Source organism: Passer montanus, unplaced genomic scaffold (assembly GCF_014805655.1).
Source record: "Passer montanus isolate IOZ18808 unplaced genomic scaffold, ASM1480565v1 scaffold29, whole genome shotgun sequence".
NCBI classification, from domain to species: domain Eukaryota; kingdom Metazoa; phylum Chordata; class Aves; order Passeriformes; family Passeridae; genus Passer; species Passer montanus.
This window is the reverse complement of record NW_024367596.1, coordinates 10,956,045-10,967,514: the sequence shown is the minus strand read 5'-3', so window position 1 is coordinate 10,967,514 and position 11,470 is coordinate 10,956,045. Positions and strand designations below refer to the sequence as shown.

Here is an 11,470-nt window from a genome sequence, read left to right as displayed (position 1 = left end):
GAGATAACTGACTGGTGCCAGGAGCTATCACTTGTTTGCTAGCAGGATGGTGCAAAGAATGTAGGGAATAGTGAAATTGAGAAGGGACAGATTCAGGAATAAACCAGGGTTTCACATGGCAGAGGGGATGTTCTCCACCTCCAGCCATGTTGTAACCCACCAGGTCTCTGGAAAATGAACTGGGAATGGTACATACTTACCATGTGTACAACAGCAAGTCATTTGTGCCTCAGACACCTCACCTGGTTTATGTTCTGGGTCTCTGCAGCTGTGATTTGCCTTCTGAACAAAAGGAGTGTGGGTTCCAGGTAGGGAACCCCTACCAGCATGGGTCTGGGTGGGAGATGAGGACCTGGACGTGCACACAGGCAGGAGAGTGCAGCTGCCACCCACAGCTCCCACCTTGCAGGGCAGTATGAAGCAGCCAAAGGGGCAGCCAGGCTGCTGGGCACCCAGCAATGCTGACTTTTAGCAATCTCCACTGGCTTAACTTTATTCAGATGGATACACGGGAAACCTTGATCCATCACCGTGGCACACTGGATCCACTCACCATGGCACACCCACAGCCTGGGAGCTGCATGCAACTTGGAAACTCAGAGACCAGTTTTCTGGTACAGAAAAAAGTCCCCAGGGGCTCTTCATTGTACTTTTTGTGGTCCCCACACCCAGTTCCATGTGCACATCACTGCACCAGGTGGAAGATGTTTCTCAGGGCTCCAGCTGGCCCTGCTCCCACCACAGCCTCGTGCTTCAACAAGTGCCAAGACTGGCATGAAAGAAGCCTTTCAGAGAAAACAGGCTGACCCAGTCACTCCAGACAGGAGGCTGCAATAGGTTGTAAGCTGGCAGAGCTCTTGGCACTCCCAAGGGCCTTGTTTTGACAACCAGGCTCTTCCCCTGCCAGCCATGTGTGCTTTGCTGACTCCTACTCCCCCTCACTGATAACACCCGAGGCACTCTGAGATGCAGCTGGTGGAAAGCAAGGATGACATTGAGGCACTTGGAAGCACTGGGGAAGTGGTGGGGCACAGACCCCAATCCAGCCCAAAAGTGAGCTCTGTTGGAGTCAGAGCACTCATCTGTGCAGCCCAAGGCCCTGGCCCATAGAGGGAAAGCCTGGTGCACCCTGTGCTGGGGTGCCAAGGGGCTCTCTGCTCCCCTGTGCAATGCTTATTCTTGGCAAGCAGAGAGAAATGAGCATTTAATAATGCTCATTTAATAAATAAGCATTTATAAATAATTTATAAATTATTTAATTTATAAATAAATGAATTTATAAATAAATAATTTAATAAATAAGCATTTAAGAAAGGTTTACAGTCCAGATGCAAGATCTGGAATTTATATTGTGTAACCTCCTCTCTTATTTCAGAATGCTCAGTCACAAACTGAGTTTGTGACATGACAATGGGATCAGGTCTGCTCATGTCTGAGCTGCATGTGGCTGCATCCTCAGCTGATGCCTTTGAATACAGCAGTCAGTCCCAGGGCATTTGCCATTTTTCCTTCTTACATTCTGTCCCACCACTGGAGGTACGTGCTGTCTGAGGGAATCTTCAAGCAGGCTTTTTGCAAACTTAAAAGTTATGTTAATGAAATAAGAAAGAACATCCTATCCTTGCAAATAATCATACTGCTTTATTTTTCAGTATCACAGTCTCAGGAAATGAAACAGTCCAGATTTTTTCCAAGATATTACATAGCCTTTTTTCCATCTGTCTGTCAACAAAATAATCAAATTAAATACAAATTTGTTTGTTTGCTACATCTATTACAGTGGAAGAACATAATTGTTGGTAGAATCAGCTAGGTTTCAGGAACAAAGGGTGGAACAAAGTCTTACATTCCCCGGCTTCTGTGTAACCCACTTAGGTTTTCAGAAAAGCACACGGAGGGACAGAAGGAAATGGTGAATAACAAAATACAGCGATTTATTGAACAAAATGGGGCAAGGCAATGTTCCCTTTACATTCTGTGACAATTCAGGAGTATGAAGCAAAACATGCTATACACACACACAGACATGATACTTTGGTTAAATGTCATTCAGAAGTTCTATGCCAAACCTGGTAAAATTATAGAGTGAACAGTCAAAATAAAACCAAGAATAGGCTTGCATAGACAGATTATTGTCAGTGTGCAATTCATATTTAAGGATTAGCTGTTACAATGCAGGATACACTTGCAGCTCTGAGGAATTTAAGCCTTCTGACTAATCCACCTCATTGCATGGCTAATATTTAGATTCAACAGGCTGAAAGTTTACCCTGAAGAGCTAAATGAGACAACTGCAGTTATTTATCTGAGGCAATTAACTATATTGCAGTGCACAGATGCAGCTGGAGACAGACCATGGAGTCTACTTAGAGTGAACACTGATACAGTGGAACTTGTTTCCCATGAAGTAGAAAATAGTCATTTGTGTGTGCCACTGTCCTCTCTGGGACTATCCTGAAGAGCCCAAATTGCCCAGCTACGCCTTGCCCTGTGCTGCTGATGGGGAGGAGGTGGCTGATGGTATCTCCAGCCCAGAAACTGAGGCTTGGGCAGCTCCTGAACATGAAATCCATGTCCCACCGCCTGTCCTGGGCAGGGCAGTCCAAGTGGCACCTGTGTGCAGCACAGCCACAAATGTGCTGGAGTGCAGCAGACTGGGATCTCTGCAGGTTTGTACCTGTCCTCTGCAACAAAAAGAAGACAAACTACCCATTATGTGCTCCATGCAAGGGGTATGTCCCACACCCACCTCCCAAAACAACTGCAAAACTAAGCCCTGAACACCCTGGGAGAGTGGGGCAAAACCAAGAGTCCACTGGCTGGGGACAGGCAGAGCAAAGCTCAGCCACCACCACCACCCTGCTGGGCATTCCTGCCTGGCACAGGGCAGCACCGAGCTCAGGCTGTGCTGGGAGCTGTGCTCCAGTTCCTGTTGCATCCCACACAGTCCTGCAGTGTCAGTGCTGCCAGGAGGGACAGCAGGAGCCATCTGCTCAGGGGACAAACACAGGAGATTGCTCTGTGAAGGGAACAGTGAGTTTCATGGACTGGCTGTGCTCAATTACAAGAGTGTAAACTAAGTAGGGGAATCCTCACACTGTCTCCAAGTGCTCCCCTTTATACATACATAAATTAGCAATCCACAGTTAGTTTGCATACAGGATAATATGAATTAAAATAAAAACCTTGATAATAAAAATATATAATATACACATTGATGAACAGCAATAAACTGAATGAAAACACTAGAATGTAACAGTGGCTGTAATTTGGCACAAAATAAACACAGACTGTAAAAATAACAACCCATTTTTTTTTCATAAGTAGAGAATGTTATCAATCCTGATTCAAATCCTGATAGATGGGAATGCAGAGATATAAAAATACTGTACATACAAGATCCCTTTTATAGAGAGAGAAGCAGACTGCAGCATCTGTAACTTCTATCCTTCTTCCCCAAGAGGAGAAATTCCATGATGAGAATTCAACTACCCCTCAACAGCTGATATTTCCTCACCCCACCAAGTTCAAACCCATGAAGTTCTTTAAAAAAAGATTAAATCAACCTGTTGGATCTATCCCTGTGACGACAACTGCTTCTTGCTGCAGGAAGCTGTGCAGTCCACATTAAGACAGTGTTTCATAGCAAGGTGACTCAGGTCAGCCTGCTGAAGACATCGAATATCCTGCGTGTAAGGCACGATCCCTCCAGGTCACCCACTCTCTTCTGCAGACCTTTGTGCTTTGGACGGAGGTGAGGAGGTGGTGAGAACTCTTGCTGCCGAGATGAGCCTACTAGGAAGGTCAGGAAGTGCCAGGATTTCAAAGAGGTGAATTTTCCACGTGGTGCTGGATGCCTTGTTAATGCACAGAGTCAGAAAGGGATGCAGGACCCAAACAACCTGGGCAGGGGTCCCAGCAAGGGCTCCAACATTCTACTAAATCCAGAGCAAACCCATAGGCAAAGCTACTGAAACTTGGCAAGAGTAAACAAGTAAAAAAACCAAGACACATCAACATTTTTCTGTCATAGGAAAGAAATATTGCTGAGTGTTTTCTGAAAAGATCAGTTTCATTGTGCCTCTTTCCAGGAACACATGTCCGAGGTGCTGATTTTACATCTCACCTACACAAGCTGCATCTTCTTGACTCTCAGCAGAATTGTGGCTGCTGAGCCCCAAGGAAAGTGGCTCTTTGTTCACCCATCTTAGCTCTTGTTGACCTCAGTGGGACCATGGAATCCCTTTTCAAAAGTGGTCACGGAAGGTGCAAGTCCAGTTGCAACCTCTGCCTCAGGAGGTCTCTAACCTGTATGGCTGCATGAGGACCCCAACATGCATAAGATGAACAACTGCTCTGTTCTTAGCCCATTTACTACCTGCTTTCCTCAGCTGCCATTCCTAGCATTTCTCTCCCTTTTCTAGCAAAGCCTTAGGAACCCTCTTTTCACAAGGACTATGGAGTAATAAAACAGGAGAAACACAGGGAATAGCAAATGAATAAAGGTAGGCATAAAGAAAGAAAAAAGGATGAGGACTAAGGGAGAATACAGAGCGAAACAGCCCACAAAGCATTCAGCACCCCCCAAAGACATCCAAGAAAGCAGCAACTGCTCCTGGGATCCTTCTCCTGGGCTCTTGTTGTCTTGGCCAGAGAGCTTGACTGGCCACTAAGGAGATCCTACAGCTCCACAGAGGAGGCACTGAGGTGTTCTTCAGACTACCCAGCTTCCAAACTAAACATACCAGAGTTTTCCCTCATATCATTGACTCACTATCATTGACACCAACAACCTGGATACTCCCAAGCATCCCTCCTGAACTGACAGGTTCTTCAAATGTCAGAGGGCTCAGAGCCTTCATGACTTCTCTGACTAGGTTAAGACAAAAGCTACACCAGTCAATTGCAGTGCAAGACAGAGGCCCATGGAGGGCTGAATTCCTAGCTGGTGATTTCCCCATGCCTTCTGCAGAGAATCACCAGTTTTCTGCAAAACTCAACCTCTTTCTGATCAGGCAGGACTTTTCTCTATCCAGTTTTCACAAGTGCACCAGGTGGTACAAGCAGCAGTGCCTGGACTAGGGTGTTTGTAGGAAGTATTAATTCTTACAAACCCACCAGGCACCCATTTCACAACATAACTACTCTGATAGCAATGGAAGGAAAAAGCCCACAGGAAAAAAAAAAGGCATTTTCAGCAGTAGAAATTTTGACTGTTACATGAAATACAAAAATAAATTCTTACAAAATAAAACCTTGGTAGATGAGTTTGACACACTGGGCCAAGTTAATAAGAAAGAAAGAAAAAAAAATAGCATCTATGTTGTTTTTTGTCTGAATCCTTTTAAACAACTTGAACACTTCTGAATGGACATAGACAGAATAAGAAGCAGGAACAAGGCAAGGACAGTACAATCTAGCTGCTGACTGGGATATTTCCTGAGAAGCAGCAGCAAGCAAGACCTTGCAAGTCACTTAGGAGCCCATGCAGGCAGGTAAGCCACAGTCTGGAAGCAAGAGTATGCAGGTAGCAGGATTCTGCCCATACACAAAGTCCTACAAGGCAAGGTTTTTGGTTAGGGTATGCCTGGAGCAGAGATCCATTGGGGTTATGTGGCTCTTCACAGGTACTGTACTGCTACCAATGGGCCAGTGGGAGTAGGAGATGGAAGTCTCTTGAGTTGTTGGTCAAGGCAAGACATGGCCTTGTGATGTGGTATTAAACCTGCCCCTGCAACTTATGTGAAAAAGGAGTCGCCCTGTCTTCCCAGTGATTTGACCCAGTAATTATCCTGATCAAGAACAGCCAAGGTTAAAGCCTTACAGCTGCCCTGGGGCTCGAGTTGTGCACTAGAGGAACAGCAGACAGCCATGCTCTCTTCCTATTTCCTAGAGGTGCTCCCTCCCCACAAAGCTCCAGAGAGATGCCAAGGCCCCTTTCCCAGGCAGAGCAGTGGTGAGAAGTCCATGTTTCCTGCCCTAGACACAGCTGTCTGCCCTCCTCTGCAGAGCCAGAGGCAGAACTGCAGCTGCCAGAGCCAACAGAGAGAGTGGTGAGACAGACTTGGTGCTGGCACTGAGGCTGGGCCTCAGGGGCAAGGCAGCCAAGCTCTCTGCATGAACTGGGCTGGCCCATGAATAACCAGCCTGCCCTGGCTGAACAGACTCCAACAGTGTCCAGATGTTCAGCTTTGTAGTTTAAAAATACACCTGAAAATAATGGCAAAAATTATTTAAAATACTATAGAATTTAAATGAGAGAAGGACAGGGGAAAAGGCTGCCTTTTTTTGCAAGAGAAAAATTATTTTCAAAGAGTGGAGGGAAAACAAGCCAGGACAGAATCACTGCATGGGAAAATATATACAGACAGCAAACCTGCAGACCCTGCTGTGCCCTGGAGAGCAATGATTATTTCATTCCTGACTGGAGCTTGCCTGGGGTGCTGGATGGAGCAGTGGAAAGGAAAAGCAGTCAGCACAGGCATTGTGTGGACTGATCAGCACTCCATGTCTGCATCAGGTTGCCTGTACCTGTAGATTTTGAATTTGATGCTCAATGCCTATATGGCCCTCTCTCCATCAGCCCCATGTTTACAAGACATATCCAAGCTCAGAAACAAGTTACTCTACTCAAGTGCATCAGCAACTGAGCTAAGAGTTACAGGAGATCTGACTTGGCTTTAAAGAAATTCCTTGGCTTCCACCACACTGAAGCTCAAAGCAGGTGGCCACAGAGGTCCCTTCAGACACATAGATCTGTTTGTATGAGCCTTCCCAAACCACAGCTCACAGCTTCTTGAACTCCCTGGCAAATCCTAAGCCATACACACAAGGTCTAACTTCAGTTGGAATTGTCTTTCCTTTTAACTGTTGCATCCTATATTCTGGAGCTAAATGCCTATACACGCTCTATTCAGATTGTTGGAAACCCTAGAAAGAAATACAGCAGTTAAAAAATTCTGTTTCATAGGCCATTTCTGCCTCACCAGTCTCAGGGTTTGTCTTTTGCTGGGGTATGTTTGACAGTGCTCTCTCCTTCCTGCAAGCTCATATGACTGTCAGGTTGGCTCAGCTGTCCTATCCAACACAGGAAGAAACTCAATTCCTCTTATAGCTCTCTTTGCTAAGTTATCCTCATGTAAAAAGGACCTGTACTTCTGATGTTCTGCTGCACTGCCATAACCCAACTAATTTCTTCAATTTTCCTCCATTGTACATATATCTCAATTTGTCCTATTCATCAGAGCTCCAGCCAAACTTAAAAAGAAAGCCTCAAAAGAATGTATGAGGGAGCTGTTGAGCCAGCTGGTTGATTGGCACAGCTCAGTAGCAGCTAGATTATACTGCACTGCTCAAGTCATCACAGATGAGTAAGAAATGGAAACAAACAATTTTCCTTAATATGACGACACTTAAAGAGATGATCCTGGGAGTGGAGGGTGGGCCTCCCATCAGGTCAGGAATTGAGAAAGTTGCCTGGCAATTCCAGTAATGTTTGCTACAGAAGAGTCAGTACCAAAGCAAAGACTAGCACAGTTTACTGCTTCCTACGGGCACCTGGAAAACAAAACAGAAAGGAAACAGTCTGTGAGGCTAGATCCTGGTGAAAAAATTACAACCCGCAGTCATATTTTACTTGCCTGCCCTCTTGTCTGTCTGTCTGTCTGACTTCCAGGGTACCAGTAAAGTCAAAGGCCAAAATGGGAACTGTATGTTAACATGACTCAAGCAAAAGGAACGATAGATCCACAAGACAGTCAGACATGTGCATTTCTTCTAGGGTGTGAATAGTGCTGCAGCCCCATTGCACAGTCTCAATAAAGCAAACAGACCCTATAAAGTGCATTCAACTTTCCAGCTTGCTTGATGAAGACAGAACGTAAGTTTACCAAACTAAATTTTGGAAAGTGTCCACATTTAAGTCTCACTAGTGGAGTTGGAAGAAATCTGAGATCGACTTAAACTCAGACTGCCCCCTTCCTTCCCCAGAGGCTTTTCAGATAACTCAGACAATGGGCATTCATATTTAAAACAACTGTGGGGTGACCCTACCCACACTGCTCTGTGCCAAGTGATTTCAGGAAACAAACCAACAAAGCAGTGCTGAGGTGCTACAGGAATAAAACCAGCCTGCTCTCAGGACAAGTTTCTGTCTGATCAGCCCATCTGCTTGCCAGACAGGTGAGGTTCTGTCTTGTATTGGATTGTTTGAGAATAGTGAGTCACCTAAAATCCATCATAATGTTGTGTTCATGACATTTCTTTGTCATTTGCTAGCTGGATTTACAGTCATCCATCATTAAGAGATCACAGAGGACATACAGACAGCACCTCGACAAATTCCAGGCAAACCAATTTAGTTTTTTAGTCTCACAGTCTGCAATGTGCTCAGCAAGTCCAACCCAAATACTCCCCAGCATCACCTGCCTATTGGGACATTAACTCCCCTTTTTTATTTGCATCACTTTCAATCACTCTGTCCCCTGCAGGTTCCCGGTGTGAGGAAAAGAGCTGACAACAACCCAAGTGCTGGGCAGCCCTGGGGTTGATCCTACCTTTAGGAGAGTGCTCAGTTCTGGGGATCTGGCGCAAGGGGCTGGGCTGGCTCGTGTAATACCGAGAGTGCTCATCGAGGAGAGGCTGTGACCTGCCAAGCACAGTGTCAAAGGAGTGTTGGGAAATAACTCAAAGTCACAACAGTGCAACATCTCAGCTGTCTGCTCTGTTACTGTCAGTTGATGCAATCCCTGCCTGGCCCAGACCTTCTGCCTGCAGAACAGCTCCTCAGAGCACAGCCCATTACTGTTTCTGCAGTGAGAAAAGCAGAGTATGTACTGCTCATCATGGACCTCTTTCATTTAATAATGGTTTCAGTTATGAGGAAATAATTTCCATTATGAAGTTTACTGGAAACTTCACTCAAAAGGGCAGCATTTTAAAGTGGTTAATGCTTGCACAGTTTTACTCCCGGAGTATTTTAATACGATCTCTCTCAATCTCCACCTGCACCTCCATTGTTGTTTCTTTTGCAAGTTCAACAAGAATTTCTACGTTCCTTTCTGGAATGGAAATCAAAGCCACTGGGGTCACTTTCAGGGTTTACTACTGCATGAAGAGCATTGAGCCAGAGTATCAGGGGATTCAGAAGCAGCACTGGGCTACAGCATGTTCCCAGTTTGGGATGAGACACCCCAAAGCACAGTGCTCTTGCTTGGAGGGTGGTGCTCAAATGCAGCAGTGGGAGCTGTGCACAGGGCTTAACTGGGAGCAAGGACCAAGGGAGCAGCTGTGCAAATGCATGGTGATTACTCCTTCCTGCCCAGAGATGACATTTGGTTTCACATCCCCAGAAGCTGTTTAACCCTCTCAATGTTTCTCTGCCATTTAGCAAATGTCACTGCACAAGCTCATCAATCTCTGTCAGCACAGGGCATGGGGACCAAGATGGACAAGTGCCACGAGCGCAGTGAGTGACGCATGTCACCAAACACCTCGTGAGCTTCGTGCCCCCCACTGCCCTGCTCTCCACTGTGTCCCTTCTGGGTGGGTCAGGCTGCTCATCCCACACCTCCTCCCTAGGACTCAGCTTCTCAGCAGCTTCCCACCTGCACTCCCATTCCTGCCAGCCAGCTGAAGCTCACCTTGAAGGCCTGTCACTTCTGTGTCGCTGAGTTTCGGGCCCTTCTCTTGACCTTGAGCGCGTGGACTCGCCTGCATCAGGCTGATGGCAAGAAGGGAAATCAGCTTGTCTGCGTGCCTTGCTAGACACCAGCCAGTACACTGGGACTGCCACAATTCCACACAGCCCCTTTGTACTTGGTTTACACACAAATTTAACTACAGCCACACATGCCAATGCCAGCGTCAGGAGTCGTTTTCAGTAAAAACCCAGCTTTGCTGAGCCAAACTCAATTTTTGCTCTAAAATGTGATAGCAGTAAGGGACAATTCTGAGGCTGGGGCCAAACACAGTGTGGGTGTAATGACTGTGCACAAGGCTGGGCTGAGCAGGAAGGCCCAGCTGCAGGCAGCTGTGCTCCTGCAACCACTGAAACTCAGGAAGGAGGCTGAAAACACCGGAGCTGCCACCATCTGTCCCCAAGATTAACACCACATCCCCTTTAGCACCTTAGCAGTGCTGACCATAAAATTTGTTTCCTATCCCCTCCATGCTGGCCAGCCAAGCCTCTCTGGTGTTACTCCTACCAAAACCAGGCATGACAGACTCGGGACTTTCATTACACAGCCAGTTATGAGGCACAGTGACAACTGAAGCAGCTGCATTGCCCTTACACAAACAGAGCCAACTACTGCTGTTATTGCTACAGTCAGGATTTCAGCAAAGGGAAGGTCCTGCACCAGAGACTGACAGTGCTTCAGGAAGGCCACAAGGTGCTGTGACATCCAGTGCTATCCTCAAAGGACTACCTTGCTTGAGGCTGAAGCCAAAAACATCTAAGCAAGGAGGTGGCTCCAAAAGGAAGCAGCTGCAAGATCCTTTAGGTGCATCACCACCTTTTGCTTCCACCATACACACTCACCTCCCTCTGAAAATAGGAATAACATTATAGCACCTTATCTGTGGTGCCTCCTGAAGCCTGGCATACCTTCCAATCTTGATCATGCCTCCTCTTTTCAAAGGAAGACTTTTCTCTTTCTTTCTCTTTTCTTAAAGCCTTTTTCTCCTCAGCCATCAAGAGACGAGCAATTTCCTAGAAGGGAAACACAGACTCTGTCAGATAATTTTACTGCTTTTGTGGGTCTGAGTTATTCAAACCCTTTTCCATGGACAGCTGCTGAATGGGAAGGGGTGCAAATCCAGGATTTCATCCATCTGCGATCAGAAATCAATGGACAGGGCAAAATTAAGACCGGTGACACGTAGCATGTCCAACAGCTCCCTGATTTACCAGAACTGCATTTGCAGAACGTTTCTGCCCTCTATCCCTTCTCCTTAAAGGGGCTGGTGGTTCATCTCACAGCATCTTGGATTGTCTCCCTTGGGTTTTAGTTACAAGAAATGTTCTTACAGAACCTGAACTTCCTGCCTTTGTCATGGTTGCAACAGGCAGTGCAACTGTCTGCTTGGCCAGCCTGAGCATATACACAAAACCCATCTGGGAGAAAATCCCACTGGAGCCCCAAGCTTCCCCTACAAGGAGAGAAATTAACAACTAGAGGGTCAGAGAAAACAAGGGCTGTTTAGCAGCTTCTGCAAGTAAAGGAATTCCACAAGTATTTGACTTGTTGCTCACCTCATCTTGGGCTACTTGAGCTGCCTTCTGATCTGCTTCATTAGCCTGGATGGCCAGAAAGAAGTGGAGAAGGAAAAACAGACAAAAAATTACCATCTCTGAATTAATCATACTCATCAACCTAATGGGAAGGGCAAGTAGGTGTCCATACAAATACACCATCATCCTCTCCAAATACATTTAGCTACCCCAATACTTACCTCACAACCCATTTGC

General features: G+C 46.2%; 1 protein-coding gene across 2 annotated transcripts in view; it reads right to left on the bottom strand.

The window, feature by feature from the left end:
- Positions 1 to 1,618: 1,618 nt before the first annotated feature.
- Positions 1,619 to 11,470, bottom strand: part of CCDC50 (coiled-coil domain containing 50) — a 42,079-nt gene continuing 32,227 nt past the window's right edge. For both annotated transcript variants that reach the window (XM_039713886.1, XM_039713887.1), the window contains 5 exons: positions 11,255 to 11,299; positions 10,607 to 10,711; positions 9,642 to 9,721; positions 8,556 to 8,647; positions 1,619 to 7,557 (listed from right to left, as the gene is read on the bottom strand). In XM_039713886.1, coding sequence (XP_039569820.1) covers positions 7,538 to 7,557; positions 8,556 to 8,647; positions 9,642 to 9,721; positions 10,607 to 10,711; positions 11,255 to 11,299 — 342 coding nt within the window. In that variant the 3' untranslated portion in view covers positions 1,619 to 7,537. The remainder of the gene's footprint in view (positions 7,558 to 8,555; positions 8,648 to 9,641; positions 9,722 to 10,606; positions 10,712 to 11,254; positions 11,300 to 11,470) is intronic.